The 16,852-nt window shown below is 37.5% G+C and overlaps 2 protein-coding genes across 3 annotated transcripts in view; both read right to left on the bottom strand.

Annotated features, from left to right (window-relative positions):
• tecta (tectorin alpha) overlaps positions 1-2,013 on the bottom strand; it is a 45,341-nt gene extending 43,328 nt beyond the window's left edge. Inside the window, exon 1 of the mRNA XM_015370181.1 lies at positions 1,676-2,013. The gene's annotated coding sequence lies outside the window, so the exon portion shown is untranslated. The remainder of the gene's footprint in view (positions 1-1,675) is intronic.
• Positions 2,014-10,970: 8,957 nt separating this feature from the next.
• The window catches only part of tbcel (tubulin folding cofactor E-like), a 20,654-nt gene continuing 14,772 nt past the window's right edge, over positions 10,971-16,852 (bottom strand). For both annotated transcript variants that reach the window (XM_015370207.1, XM_015370208.1), the window contains exon 9: positions 10,971-14,368. In XM_015370207.1, the coding sequence (XP_015225693.1) occupies positions 14,023-14,368 (346 nt within the window). In that variant the 3' untranslated portion in view covers positions 10,971-14,022. The remainder of the gene's footprint in view (positions 14,369-16,852) is intronic.

A 16,852-nucleotide genomic window follows, 5' to 3' on the forward strand; every position in this document is an offset into this window, starting at 1 on the left:
GTGAGCACTTTTGCCATCTCTGGGTGTGAGGTTTTGGTCCTGATGGACCGCAGCCTCCTGCCAGAGGGAATTGACTGAAATCCTTGTGTTACTTATAAAAAAGACTTGTTTGGTTCTTGGTCTTTAAAAGTGGCCTTTCGATGTGAAACCTTTAAATTGTGAGGCATGAATGTCATGAGAAGCTACCTGATAGCTGAGCTGGAAAAAAAAACAAGCTTGGTAAGACTATGTGTCACACAGAATGGAACCCGTTGTGCTAAGATGTACTAAAATAGCAGATTACTGGACTGGGTGTTGGTCATCCAACCGTGGGAAAGCTTGTCAAATACCACCAATTACATGTGTTGTAATTATCACCATATTTAGTTGAGTCATACTTGGCAGGTGTTACTGTATATTTATTTTGCATAAATCCCTAAAATAATAAATAGTGCGTCCCTTCAAATGAAGGCTAGGGAATTAATGCAGACTTCTATCATCCTAGAAAAAAATCTAATCTAAAAAGTTGCATAGATGTTCAGGAAAAAACAATAGAAGTTTGAGATTAGGGGAACAGAAGAAAAGTTTACTCAAAAATGTTTAAAAACAGCCTTTCAATTTGAAATAAGACTGCAAACCAGACCTTGCAGGACATATGCATCCCAAGAAACTAATTGATGGAAAAGTTCCATACTAAGAATAAACAATATGGTAATTTGAATTACCTTTATTTGTATTTTTATATTGCTGTTTTGTTACATAAAGTCTTTGAAACCCCAGGACTTGAGTCAAACTCAGCAGAATGTAACCGTCCATTAGAGATCACACATATGAAACATTGTGCTTTGCTACAATAACACAGATCAGTGAAGCTAAGCCATGAGAAGCTGCATGAGAAATGTTGATGCTTGAAAGAGGACCAGACTCAACAGAAATCTGCGGGAACTAGGTTTTGTGTGCTTTGAGTCTAAAATTAAATTAACACTTTATCCAAATTCTTATTTTTGTAATTTAATGCTCACAAGCTGTCAAAGTGACGTTCACTTTGATTCGAATGTGAAAACCTAATGAAGTTTTTCTTGCACTACATGAGCAACATGTTATGCAGATCAATAACCGTATGTGGTCGTGTTTTACTGGACTGCTGCTTTATATATATATTGATTTTGAATTGATTTGTTATCATACACACAACAAAGTTTGTATCAAACACATTAAAACATGCGACCATTGAGATAATTTGGGACTTTGGGCCAAAATCTGTCATTTCGATGCAATCATGCTGATCTTTTCACATTCAGGGTGTGAACTAAGCTGAGTAGAACCTTCAGATCTCTGTCATTTTTATATGATGTGTTAAAATAAAAAAAAATGTGCTCAGGTGTGCCAGAGTTAGTGGTCCCTGCTGATAGAGATCTGCTGTTATGTCATCAACCTCTCATCATGCATCATCAACAGAAAGATTTCCACAAGTGCTCTGCTTTGACTTTGTGAACCTTGTTATTTTACTGGGTGTCAGACAGTATTTATCTGTAATTTTCTATATTTCCACACCTGTTGTTGCATTAGAAAGCAGATACCCCTCCTTCTCCAAATGTTTGCGCTAATACAACATTTTTACTTAGCATACAGTATTCCAATGAAATCAGAAAACTTCATACTATTCAGACATTGTAGGATATAGATGTGCACTCACCTGCTTTCAGAGAATGGACATCTAGCCCCACAGGTCCAACCTTTTAATTTCCGCAGCAGCAGTATCCCATCCAGCCAGGATGGCTGTGATGGAGACAGTGGAAGTGATGGGAGGTATGCAGAGCAGCTGGATGTCCTGATGGAGCTGATAAACAGCCGTCTGAACAATCCTGTCACCACAGGATTACCAGCAAACTCCTCAAACAATCCAGCAGTTTGTTAGCTTTAAACTTCAGGAATAAAATGTAGAAATCTGAGGGGGTTTTTGAAGAAGCTGTAAACAGAGCTGATGGAAACAGGTGCAAACTTGAGCAGGGCTTGTGTTCAACTTAATCTCAGATCAGTTTTGGTGGAAATGGGGGCAGGATGGGGAAGGAAAGGGAGAGTTAGAGGGAGGGAGTTTAAGGAACAGTGGGAGTGGACACAGAGCAAGGTGTGAGAAGAGGAGAGGGGACGTCAGAATTCTGGGAATGGAGAAATAAAAGGGAATGACAGTCAGCAGAAATGTTTTTAATGAAAGAGAAGAGGAATGTTTTTGTACAAAGAGGCTCCTTTTTTATGTGGAATGAATGCAATCCTATTCGCCAGGATCTGTCAAGTGCCAAATGAAGATAAAATATGTCTCAGGTGTAGAATTTGGTTGGAAACACTGAGGCTTTTATTGTGTTTGATATTATGACATATGAACAGAAGTTTGTAAGAATGCATTAACCATTTCAAATTGAAATACAGAACCTTGAAGAAGTATTCCTCCCCCTTAACTCATATCCCACCTTCAAATTATAAACTGCACTGTGTTTCATTGGGATGTTGCTGAAGAACAAAATAGGCAGTTCAATATTAAAAAGAAAGGGAAATTGTGCATAGTTTTCAACATTTTCAACAAATCTCAAAAGTTTTGTGGGTTTTTACATTCAAACCTCTGATCTAGCTCTCTGTAGAACCACTTTTAGCTTCAGGTCCAGCTACAGATAATCCAGGTTTGTCTCCACCAGCTGGAACATCTACAGACTGAAATTTGTCCATATCTTTAGTAAAACAGCTTAACTTTAATCAGACTTGAAGGGAAATATCTGTGAAAGTATTTTTTTTAAATCTGGCAACAGGTTTTCCGATTAATATCTGGACTTTAACTTGCTGTTACTTGTAACTCACATGTTACTTCTCTATTTTTCATCAGAACTCTGGCTGCAGGATAATCACTCAAATCCCTCAATTACTATATAGTGTTTGGATTATATAGTGGATTTTATAGTGCACTCAGATAAATGACCGTTTGGACAATAATCAGTACTTTTCGCTCTGCTTTGGTCACAAAACTCCGCCTTTGTAATGAGCTCAGAATATTGGACCCAAAATTCAAGGCGAGACAGGCAGTGGGAAAGTTCAAAGCGTTTGTTTAACAAAACAGGTTCGCGGAGCTGCTCGTCTGCTGCGGGGCGGATATTTGCAGAAATTGGAGAATACAGGTCAGCGACTGGATGAGGAGCTGAATACGACTTGGAGCAAAGTCACTGACCTGATTCAAAGTTCAGTCCGCTCGCGGAGCTTTGACCGCTGTTGCAACGGGCGACGCCCCCAGAGTTCCTAGATAGCGAGCAGTGGACGCCGAGCAGCAACAGAGTCCAGAAGGGAAATCCAAGGCCGAAGTCAGGAGACAGTTCCAGGTTCAGAAGCCGGTAGAATCCAGGATCAGATGCGACAAACAGAGCAGATAGGGGGAAGGCAAAACTCGAGATCCTCAGGGCAGAAAACTGGTCATAATCAGGAAAACAGACAGACTGAAGATTGCTCGGAAACGTCTCACCTAAACAAACGGATAACCTGGTGCTGATGGGAGGCAAACACACAACTTAAATAGTAGAGGAACCAGGTGGAAATAATCGGCGATAATCAGCCGCAGAATCAATTAGACAGGGGAGCACGGAGCAAAGGAAAAAACCAAACCATCAGCGCCAAGATCATGACAGCCTTTTTGCACGGTGCATGCCCAATCTTTGTTTTTTGTCGTTGCCACAACAAATCTAGTGATCTTTTGTGGGGAGAACTCTTGCAAAGCACTCTGGGATATATTTGTTCATCTCGTGACCATTGATGATCTCTACTTTTTAAGGAGCAATGTGGGAAATTTCGAGTTCACTACTTTTTCATCCAGTTGACGTTCAGACATTCATCTCAAATGGTGTAACTCTATATAGTGCTTTAACCTGCAGTATGGTTGTGGCTATTTATTTTCAGGGTAACTGAATTTCCCTTTGGGGATCAATAAAGTATAATTGAATTAAATTTAACCGAGCAGTACAATGGACAATTTATCACTCAGAGCCAGATCCACCATTTTTTGGTTTTCACTTGGAGAACAGAGACAAAATTGTATTGGTTGGTGATTAAGTCTAAGTCTAAATTACTAAATTGGTGAAGGACAACTGGATTAACAGCCAATTCACAGGCACTACCCTGGTTAAGGAATCCTAGTGAGTAAGCAGACCTCAGTTATTATTATTTAACTAATGGTAATGACCTATTAATTAACTACAATTTTCAGTCTTAGGTACCTAATAGACTCCCAATCTCCTGGTGAAATATGACAACATTTATCTTTCTACCCTGTGAGACTAATTCAAATCCATAGGCTGAGCACACAATCTTCATGAAAGAAATCAATGCAGCCATTATTATTTGTTTAAGAAGAAATAATAAGTAACACAGTGTCCTTCTTTGAGGGGCCTTTGGGACAAAAACCAGGTACACAAACAGTCTGAAACTATCCTTTCTATGACAGCAGATAGAGTAACAACATTAACATCAGCCACTTTGGACATTCTCAGTAGCCTTTCTTAATTAGGGGTTGGCCTCATTTACAAGACACTTAATTTCCATAGATGCTGGAATGATAGCACAGGGAAATTTCCAGTGGATCCGCGGTGATGGGGTCTGGGAAGGACAGGGCAGTCAGTTGTCTCTTTTGTTGCAGAAGGACAGTGTGGACGTAACTTGAGAGGTAAGAAGCAAGACGTGTGAAAAGCTCCAGCACTGAGGGCCGACCCTGGGTCACATTAAGCAGCAATAAGACTCTCTGCCAAGGCAGCTTTCTTGTTGTGCAAATGGCCACCCAAAGACTTTAAAGATGACCCAGTGGGCTGGGTGAGCTTTATGATGTTGGGATGGGGAAATAAGGTCAAACTGAGGTGATTCACTTCTCATCTATTTCAACTTTTTATAATTGCAAGAAATTGAAATATATATATATTGTCCCATAAAGTTCAGTTTGATTAAACTTCTAATTGTAAAAAATCTATTTATTCATCACTGTTAGGATTCATCTATCATTACATCCTGTGCAAATAACCTGATGACTGAATAAAAGTGTATTCATAAATTTAAGAAAGCCCAATGCTCAAGTAGACAGAATTACACTTTCGTATTTTTAAGAAGATTTCCACCAAGTATAATTGACCAATATTTGGGGCCTATCCCAATACACCCCTTAGCCCTACATTTCAGCTCTACCCCTGAATATTGTGCTTTCCCATAAGGGTATAGATGTCCCAATTCCTCTTTGAATCTAGGGGTAGTTGACATGACGCCCTTAGAATCAGAATCAGAAATACTATAATAATCCCAGAGGGAAATTACTTTTGTTACACGCTCTAGTTACAGTTTTATATATATATATATATATATATATATATATATATATATATACATATATACATATATGCATATGTAAAAACTAAATCCAAATAAAGTGAATATCCAAGTAAAGTGATAAATCCAAGTAAAGTGATACGTGGCGTGCAAAAATAGTGCATAAATGTCAATTACGGGGGGGGTCTGAAAAACCAGTGATTTTAAATACTGACTTGTTGAGTATGGACCAGAGACAATTTCCCAGAAAACAGGGATTACTGGGGTTCTACGGAGCAAATTACGGGTCTTTTTTTTTTACTTTTGAAAGCCAAACTAAGCCATTGGCATTAGCTGTCCCTAGGTTCACCAGATTCTCCCGGGCAACAGAGGTGACGTGAGACTGAGTTCTGGAGCTGAGACAGGAGCAGTTGGAAATCACTTCAAGAACACTGTCAGAAAGAGCACCATAACCGGGACAAGGCCCTCTGGAGCTGAGGAGCCACAGCGGTAGATCAGAGAAGCCCACCAGGGAAATAGTGCCAGAGTGAGGAGAGTCTAAGACTGGTGTGAGTTAGCTATAAAAGCTAACTGCAGAGGACTGAACGAGGACGGCGGTAGAGGGGTCTGCTGTGCAGACTGCACCGCTAAAGGTAGGGAGAGGCTGCGGGTGGCTGGGAGGATGACAGCGGTACATCGGAGTAGTTCATCATGGAGACAGAGATACAGACTCATAAAATACTCAAATTAACCTAAACAAAATCTGGTAGTATCAATCTGTGAATACCGTATGTAGTAAAGATAGTTTTTTCATTTGATCACTAGAAGGATATGAGACAATAACCTGAAGCACACAGCCAGGATAATGGAGGAGTGGCTCTGTAAGAAGCATATCAAGGTTCTGGGGTGGCCTAGCCAGTGTCCAGACCTAATCCCAACAGAGATGAGTTTATATTAAAGGGAGTTTAATATATATATATATATATATATATATATATATACACGTATATGTAGTATACACATAGTATGCACAGACACAAAACAGTGTGTATATACTGTATGTTTACATATATACACACTGTTTTGTGACTGTTTTAAGTTCTGCAGGGGAACACAGATTCGCCAACATGTTATCAAGACAATACTTACGCATCTCCTGAAAAAGGAAAGTCATTATGTTACTTTAAATGAGATGAAAACATTTTCAAAATAACACTGGAACTAAAGTAATTATGGATGTACGAAAACTTCCTTTGAAAGAAAACAGTTTATTGGATTAGGGTTTTAATCTTTTACTTCAAATTTGAGGATAAAGACAAGATAAGATTTAATCCTAAAGGGAATTATTTTTCAACACAAATCACGAATATCAAGTGTCAGGCCAGTCCACTAAATAAATGTCATGACATTTAGTTTAAACCCCATGGTGGTGCTAGATGTGTGAGGATTTATGGATAACCAAAGCTGCAAATGAAATAATTTCCACTGATCGAGTCCGGTGACTTGATTAGAGTTACATTTAGGACTGAAAAGGGACCAAATCCCTCTTATATCCCTATTCTAAAGGAGTTATTCTGACAGTTAAAACAGAGTGGGCGGATGTGGGTGGTATAGGTATCCCACACAGGATTAGATCAGTATGAGGTGGGGGGGTTAGGGAATGCCCCAGAAACAGGATACCCTCGACACATACGGAATGAACCCCCCCTCCTAGCAGAACCAGAGAAGGTCTGCAGCGTTACATCTCCTCCACAGCCAAGCATTGAGCCTGCGAAACAGAGCGATGCGTGTTGATCACTTGTACGATGTGTCCGTAACACGAGCAATGTGCCGATCTGTGCCTCGTCTTTCAGTGTGCATGTAGGAAAAGTCCACTTAACATGGAGGCAAACACTAGAACAGCCTGTCTCTGCAGCTCCTGGCTGTTTTACATAAGCGGTAAAATAAGAATGGGTGCTTTCTTAATAGACTTTCTCTGCCTGAACAAACTTACTTTTTCTCTCATTTTTGCTGTTTTTAGTGAGTAAAAAAAAAAAACCTTCAAACTTTTTTTTTTTTGTTCCCTTTAATGCATATTTTCTTGGCCAGTGAGAACCGGTTCCAAGTAAAATTAAAGAAATCTTATTCACCTATGCATTTAAAGATTGTTTCCCTACACAGCAGCAAACAAATTTGCTGCTAAGCCTGGTGAAGACATAATAAAGCCTAACAAATAGATTTAACTTTTATAGCAGTGGAATTATGTCGCTGTTAAAATGTAAACTCAAACCTTCTGACTGAGGTTTATTTAATTAGTAAGGAAACAAACCATCATGTGGTAATAATATTCTGTAGTTTAAAATAAAAAAGGATGCAACTCAAAATGTGTTTGATGATCTGAACCATTCAGTTTGTAACAAAGTGTCACGGTTTTGTTTGGAGGTTTTAATGAGGACCCTAATGCAGAGGCTGACAGGCAGAGGTGATTTCTTAAAAGGTTTAATAAGAGATCAGGCAGCAAAAACAGGTATCCAAAAATCCGACATAAAAATCAAACACAAACCAGAACCATGGAGACATCAGGGGAAAACCATCAAGGAGCCAGGGTGAGAAGAGGTAAGACGAGGAACCAGCAAAGAGGGACTGCAGAGGGAGTGTATTTATGGCTGACTGAACAAAGGTAGGACTAACGAGCTGATAAGGAGCAGGTGTGACTAGAGCTGATGAGGAAGCAAAGGGAAAAGAACACAAGGGGGCAGCAGAGGACAGACAGAAAAACCTAAGCAACTTAAATGAATCCAGACACACCAATAAAGCTAGAAAACAAGGAAAAACCTGGCTAAACTTGAAACTGAAAACTTGGAGAAAAAGAACAGAACCAAGATCGTTACACAAAGAACAGATGGCAGCAGAGGTAATGAATATATGGCCAATGTTTTCGGTTAGAACTTCAAAAAAAAGCTGAAACCAGTTCATGATTTATTTATTTAGAAGTAAAAGCATCATTACACAGTACATACATAGAAACAGCATCGTTATATCAAGAAACCAAACCTAAATTAAAGTGTCGAGATCCACCACAAAAACCGAAAGCACATGCTGAAATAAGTTAAAAAACAACCAACAAAAAACACATTTTTCCCCAGACAGCACAAAGAAAACTGCATTACTTGTTTAATCTTTTTAAACAATTCTTTAAAAATCTGTCAATACGATCTGTATTTGGTGTTGCTGAAGGCGGGAAGTCAAGGATGGCAACATTTTGCAAATATTAGAATGAAATGCCCGCAAATATATATGTATATATAAAAAAAAAATCTTTTTTATCCCTGAAAAAGATGGACTTTTTAAAAGATAGATTTATTTAAATCAAACAGGAATTCCAGCCATGAAAACCAAGCAAACAATTCATGAAACTATTATGAAAAAAAAAAAAAACGGATTTCAAACTCATTATTATATATTTAAACCAATAACAGAGAACGCAGCTTCAGTTACCTGCTACACTTGGTCTGCGAGAAAGGAGCAATCCAGGAGGTGAAAGAAAGGGAACATTTTCTCACAACTGTATCAGAGCATTACCAAAGTAAAGAAGAGGAGAAATTTAGAAAAAATAAGAGCATCACACAGACAAACCCTCAGCCTAACTTCTGAGATAATTATAAACTCTTAACTTGGACTTTAAAGATAAAGAAAAAACAGAAGTACCGGTAAGTGCATCAGTTGTGCATTTCTTTGCAAATGGATTTTCTAATTATTTAGCAGTAATTAATTTTTTTTGTGGTAATAAATGGATGAACATAGTATGTAGATTCGTTTTTTCTATCACAAAACATAAGTGATGAATAAGATAAATACAATCAGATTAGACGAGAGCAGGATTGGAAATAGCTGGTGGGTATTTTTTCAGATCTATGAAAATATGCCTTTTTCATTTAAAGCCAAATGTGCGTCTTATATTTGAATTTTCACCTCTGTGTTTAAAGTAAGACGTTAGGGATGTCAGAATATCAGCAAACAGGCCATTATATATAAATTAAATCAAACGAAAATAAAAATGTTGCTCCTTTTTCAATTCATATCTAAAATGAAATCCAACATTTTAGTTATTTTCTTAGGAGAAAATCCATTTCCCTATAAAAGCCCAGTGCCCATCATGCTGTAAACCACACATTCATAAACAAGAGAGAATATTTTTGCAAACATACCACTCAATAAAGCTATATTCCCTTCTCCCTGGAGCCACATTTTAACCACCAATATGCAGGAAAGTAGCTGGATTGTGGCAAATTTGGAAAAGCCTCAGTGCGAAGGCATTAAAGATGCTACCATGCTTTTAATATTTACCTTTCTGCAGGAAGCTCTCCTGCACCATCGCTGCACTTTAACATCTATCGGATGTGTTATTCATACTGAGGAAAGTTCCTGCAAACCAACCATATCCGGCCTGTTTTTAATTCTTTGACATTTCTTTATTCCATATAAAGGCACACATTTTATATGCATTCCTTTAAGTTTTTATTCTGAAATGAGGAGTTTTTTTTTTGTGATGTGGAGCTAAAAGCAGTTGACGGTCTTAGGATTTCTACAATATGCTCACCCAGCCAGAGTCTCTTCTTAGGCGTCGCAGAAAAAATGACTTTAAACTGTAAGAAACTGTGACTAAAACATTTTAAAAGATCTAAAAGTAGTGATGTTTTTCCCAGGAATGCTTTTCTAATGGCACTTAAGAGATTAAAAGTTGGAATCAGATCTTAGTGACAACCAGAGTAATTCACACACATACAACGGTATTAGACTATCTATAAAACAAAATAGGTAGTGAAGTATTAATAACACAAAGAAGCACCAAAAAAATATATTAAAAAGAGCAAAATAGTGTAAATCTGTCAAAATTTAGAATAAAACCAAGATATTAGATGTTTAATCCTAAACAGCGGTCTATAGTAAACATACTGACAGCATTTATTACAGACAGAATTTAAGCTCCCGAATGTTTTAATGGGGACATAATTATGTTAAAGTGAAAAAAATACTAGACAATCAAGCTACTTGATCAGTTTGGAAACTACTGAAGATGAGGTTGATCAAAGGAGTCCCAGAGAGCTTTCAGGATGGAGGATTAAATCAAAAGTAAAACTGGGCAATGTAGTATCTCCATACAGGAGACATGTTTAAGAGGTTATTACTAACAAAGACTCTTTTACGAAATCAAGGAAACATTTGAGCAAACTTTTCAATGATGCCCCCCCCTTTCTAATTTCCATTTAATTTCATACCATTTAGGTAAATTTTTCTCTACGAGTAAATTTATTGGGTAGTCACAAAAATCAGGTGTCCCTTTAATGTTGGTAGTGCCATCAGAATAGTATTTCCTGAGAAAAACATTACTGTTTTAAGTAAGAAGACGTTCATCTGGGTTCCCTTCCTGCATTAACGCGCCTTTAGCACTGCTGCTGCATGGTCTAAACTTTAGTCTGTTTCTGCCATCTTCTTAAGGTAATATATTGATATGTTCCTTGCAACAGACTCCCATAAAAAAATCTAAAATATCCCTTTAAATTATAACAGAAGATGACCGTTCTCCTTGCTGCTATGCAGGATAAGGATCACATTTTTAAAAAAGCTCTCCATCGTTCCTTTGTAGTTTTTCAAAATTAAGTTTTAATACACCGCACATTACATTTTAATGAAATGTAAACGTGATTATGAAACTCCAATTAACAATATGTAGGGATGCAAGGTTGGTTAGTTATTCTAGTTTGATAAAGGGTTCGTTTTGCATTTCCTAACACCTGATGGTGCCAACCCTGAACAGTCGGAGGGCTAGAGGCCCGATCCAGCCCATTATGGGGCAACAGAGAGACACGCGGGACAGAATAACCAAGCACACACTCACACCTAAGGGCTGTTTGGAGAGGAAGCCAGAAGACCGAGAGAGAATCCACACATGCAAAGAGAGAACGTGCAAACTCCAAACAGAGTTCTCTGCTCAAGATTCAAACCAGAGACCTTCTTTTGTAAGAATCAATTATTCTAAAAAAACAACCTGAATCAAAATAAGATCTAGAAAAAGATTAAAAACAATGCTCAAGAAAACAACACTCACAATTTTAGCTTTTCTATGGTATTTTTTTTCCCACGTTTCACAAAAACACTCAACTACACTGAAAATAAAAAAACAATGCGTTAAGATTTCAGTAGAATCAGACCAAAGGGTTTGCTTGCAGGCCGGAAATGGAATTAGAATGGAAACATGATAAATTAATGGTATGAACAAACTATGTAGGTCAACTGAGTCCACCTGGAGACGGCCTGTGGTGTTTTTACAAAGGTATCTTATGGTTACGCTGTGTGCCCATATGGATCAGTTGGGAGACCATTTATTTACGGGGAAAAAATCAAAACGACTAAGTTTTCACGACAGGCAAGTCTAGTAGATTTATGACAAGATTAAAGAGCCATAAAACACACAAGACTTAGAGGATAAAATGTATGCAGGATTTTCAATCAGTGTAAAAACCAGCGTCTTATATTGTGGAATTTTAGACTTGGTAAGAAATATGGTAATATCTGAGAGACAGAAATCTGCAGGTGATCCTGTACAGCAGTGAGGGTTATAAACATCGTACACTAAAGGTTATGACACATTATTTTTGGTGCTGCGTCTGTGGAAGCGTGGATGCAGGACCAGAGTTTTTATAACGACTTAAAGGTAAAGTTATTTCCTCCAACAGCTCTTTTGAGACGGATGTAACAGAGAGTCTGAGCTGAAATCGGTGAGAAATCCTGTCGGTTGAAGCCGGTCAATCCCAAACGCAGCGGAAGTCTCTTTGACACAGCGGCTGGTGTATGGTTACTATACAGACAAGGCTCTCTGCGCTTCTCAGCTGCCCGTGCGAAGCAGGCAGAGCGGCTCCATTCATGAGCTCGACAGCCTGAGGGCCTGCGGTAACCTGAGCGTCCGGCCCAGACCTGGGCTACCTTCGGAGAAGTCTCGTCTTTCCTGCGGAGCGGCTCCACAGGGCAGGAACCGTGTGCTCTGTTTTACCCCAAACAGCATTTCTGCATCTGCTGGAGGTTATCCCAGGATACCCAGATATGGCAAACCATTTGATCTGGGTAACCAGGAAAACTGAGCAACAATATGTTCTTGTGCACTAAACTAAGCAAAGTATGTTTAACTCTAAATCTGCTCAGCTTATTTTAGACAAACAGAGCTTTCCACGGAGTGGCATACTTCTAAAATGGAAAAGAAATGTAATTCATGAATTATTTATCAGATATAAAAGCTTCTGCTGTGTATACAAAAACCTTAAAAGCTTGTGTAAAATGCTTGTTTAAGCTCCATTCGGACTGACTGCAGTCCCAGCTGCAGGACGAAGTTCACTGTTGGCTTTAAGAGGCAACATTTCAACTTCTTTTCTTTTCAAATATTTTATTCTCAGATATTTATAAACTGATGACTGCAACACAACAAAGGGCAATACAATAACAATTAACTATATGATATATCTATATATTATCTCTACTTATAATTTTAAAAACAATTATCATTATTATTGTTATTTTATATTTTTAATCTACAATTGTTTTGCATTTGTGCATTTATATAATAACCTCTGCAAAGTGCAGCAGTGTGAGGTTTCTAACTTTTAGCCTTGGATCTAATCTGTTTTAGATAATAGAATCTGTGTATTTATCTAGTTTATTTTATAAAAGTTTTCTTTTAATAGCCTTTTTGAAAGTAAACTGGATAAGTTTATAGTTTCAAAAATACAAATAAAGCTGCAAGTCTTTGTTTTAAACACCCTAAAGTCTGAAGCTGCTGTCTTAAAGATCATCTCAATATTGCAGACGTAAATAATTTATTTATTCTTATGAACTACATCATTAAATGCTTGTTATCTGATCCATGGGGGATTTATTTATTACTTTAAACTAAATATTTGGCTCCAGGAGGAAATGACAAAAGCACATTTGGTTTTTGTAATAAAAACAAAAATAAACAAAGTAAGAAAATATAAACTGGGATTTGTTGTTTCATTTTAATTAATAAATGTATCTGTTTTGATTAAATTGTACCTTTTATAGGATTGTTTCTTTTGATAAAAAGGTCTTACAACTTCTATATTATTTTTTTCCTCATCATTTGTTACTTTTTTTGATTGAAACCAGAACAATTATAAAAAAAAATGAAACATCAGTGTCAATAATATCTTGTGAGCTATAACTGTGCCACTGTTTGATGTCTGAGCAAAACATTTAGTTGTAAATAGTCTTTTTAATCGCTCTGATGTAATTTTCAAATCTTCTGTAACTTGGTAGTTTTCCATTAGCTGTAAAAGCCAGAATTAAAGTTAATACTTTTGATAAAATCACTCTGAATGTAATGAATCTGTAGAATCTATCTTCACTACTGGAATAAATAAGCTTCAGGATGATATTTAAATAGATTGAATATATAAGCAAAAATTCCCCCATGGTTCAAATACCTGCAGATGCATCTACTGTGAACACATCTTACAGAAAAATAAAAAAAGCCTGTTTAGGAAGCAAAGTGTCAGAAAGTAGTTTTAAAGCTATTTAAGGTCAGAGCTTCAATGTGCAACTCTTTTTTTTTTTTTTTTTTGTTTTAACAAAATATCTCAACTTACATTCAGCACTGAGAAACCTTTACTAAATCAAAGATTAGTCTCTGTTAGATTATTGATTTCTCATCCAAAGCTACAGAGCCCTTTCTCAGAAATCAGAGGAGCTGCAGCGGTTTTTCACTTTGGGCACCACAAGAATCTCGTCCCCGTCTTGGATGCTGTAGGAGTGAAGGGCCCGGAAGCTGCACTTCATCTCCTCGGGTCCGAACACTGAACTCATCTCTTTGTCGATGTGGAACAGCCTGATCCCGTTTGTTGGCAGCTGCAGCAGACCTTTAAGCTGCTTCTTTAGGTCACCCACCGTCTGCTCCAAGCGGAGACTGACTCGCTCCACCCGGTCCCCCAAGCGGACATCCACCGAGGTGCAGCGGGGACTCAGGTCCACCTCTACCAGAGGGGCCAAATTACCATATTTTGACACAAGGATGTGATACCTGCAACAGAACAGTGAGCAGGAGGGGGGAAGGTTAGTAAGTGCTTAAAAGAAAAAAAACTAAGTTTCAAGATTCATGCATGAAAGCATTTCTCTTACAAAAAAGAAGCTTTAAAAATCACACAAGGCTTCCTCTTACTAAGAATATGTATCCATGCATTAAATGACTTTCACCAGTTGGATTTCTGTGGTCTTGTTGGTATAAAGTTAAGCTCTCCTCAGACCAAAGCCCTCAGTTCCAGTTAAAGTTCTAGTATATTCACAGGAATCTTGCAGTCTAATAGGCACTAAATGGTTATCAATCAGTATTTTCAATTTTTATGACTTCCATAATTATGAGCTATAAATACATTTGCAGATTAATCCAAGATCAATATTTGGAAAAAAACAGTGTTTCATCAAGTTCTGAGGCAACTTCCTTTATTTGAAAAGGGGCTAGAGGCTACTGTGTTTTTGTGTCTTTAAATATTCTAACCCCAGTTAAGAGGAAGTCTTTTTAATAAAGTTCCTAGAAACCCTGATCCATTTAAAAGCAAAAATTAACTGGAGAAAAATGCTTTGGTTCTTTTTATTTCTAGCATGATGGTTGCCAACAAATATTTATCATTATTATCTTAATATCTTTAATATATATCATTTTTACCTCAGTGTTTATGGCTTAGAACTTCATCTTTATTTAACAATTGTTTTATGTTTGCAAAGCTAATAAGTAGGGCTACAACTAATGATTATTTCGCAAATCCGTTAATCCGTCAATAATTTTTTTTAAATAATAATCGGATGGCCAAAGTTCCTTTAAAGAAGAATTTTTATGTAATTACTACAAATAAATCTAGAACTTTTCCACTTGAGGAGTGCTGGATGGTTCTGGATTAAAGTCTTTTTTTACTGAAAGAATTTTGTCAAATTTAAATCTGAACTTACCGTAAAAATTCAAAAAATATCCACTGGACTTGGTTTCCAAGATTTGAAATCTCGTGTAAGATTTCCAACATATTCAAACCTTGGAAACCAAGTCCAGTTGATATTTTTTGAATTTTTACAGAATGACTATGACCTGGATGACTGAGAACCTTCATCAGCATATTTAAATCTGAACATTTCTAAGCTGTTTAGAGTGAGACCATGCTGCTGCAATAAATCTGAATTTATTTCAAATTTTTATTTTTACTGAAGGCAAACTGATATGTTGGCTGGCAGATATTGTGGGTTTTTCTTGTATTGGTATCAGTCAATACCTGCAGCCTTTTTTCTGATTTTGCATCTGTGCCTTGTTCAATGTATTAACATGTTTTCTATCATTTGTTAATACATTTTTCTTATTTTTATTTTAAATGAAACTTGTTACATTTGTTATAAATTTGGTGTTATCATGTAAATGGAAGAGAAGAAAGCAATATCAGGCTAAAGGATCGGCCTCTTAAAAATCAGCAGCACATATCAGGGATCGGTTAGACTGATTGTAAATTTGTAATTAGCTGTATCAGCCTTAAAGTCGTAGGGAAACGGCTGTTATAACCGAGTGGTGCCCGATGTTACACGAGTGAACAAAGTGTATGTGATTGGTTTATCAAGGGGGCGGGATTGTTGTGGCGGAAGGTCCGCAAGCAAGTTTGGTTGCACCAGGTGACAAGATATAATAAACTAGATTGAACTAATGAAGTGACGCCTGAGATTTATTCTAATTTTGTAAACATTTGAGGATTTTCTTTTATTTTTCTATTTTCTGTTTGGTCGATTAACATGGAATATTGACTTTGCATGTATAAAAAATGTTTTTCAATTCACGTATTTCATCTTTAATGATTTTTAGTTTTAATTGATCTCAGGTTGTTTTTTGGTAGCAGATAAAAGGAAATCTACTTCTGCTGAAGGAGCAAAAAAAAAAAACCCCAAAAACCCCAGAACCGCCGACCTCTCGCTTGCCGTGAGAAAGCACTCAGCCGTCTCTGGGGAACCAAACCTTGAGATAAAGACCCGGGAACGATTAAATAAAATCCAGGAGAAAAGGGCCGTGCTTTCAAAGGGACTGTAACAGCTGGTCCAATCAAGCCAATTTCACTTCCCCACTCAAAACTTTTCCACAAAGCCAAACCCCCTGACCTGAGAGCTCTGGCCAGAACACATGGGCCACTGTGGGAACCCTCCTCTGAGGCTGCAGTAGACACAAAGTGCTCCTTTCTAACAGAAGTCATTTAACTACAACAAGACACTTAATTTAAGGTAGGAGGCACGGTGAGAGACTGCTGCAGGTAATAACATGTCAGCTTTTCAACCTTTCGACTAGAATGGGAAGGAAATCCTGAGGAGAAGGATCTGGTTTTGGAGACTCTGTCCAGCTCAGATTGGTGCTGAGCTCTCAATTTTCGTTACACTTGGATGGATCCAACATCCAGCTTGAAACTCAGACTCTGTCTTCTATTCACGCAGTTATTTTCCCAACCAACAAAGTCTTCCTGTGCTGGCAGCGCATCTATCTATAAAC

This window comes from Cyprinodon variegatus, unplaced genomic scaffold, assembly GCF_000732505.1.
Source record: "Cyprinodon variegatus isolate N-32 unplaced genomic scaffold, C_variegatus-1.0 Scaffold43, whole genome shotgun sequence".
NCBI lineage: Eukaryota > Metazoa > Chordata > Actinopteri > Cyprinodontiformes > Cyprinodontidae > Cyprinodon > Cyprinodon variegatus.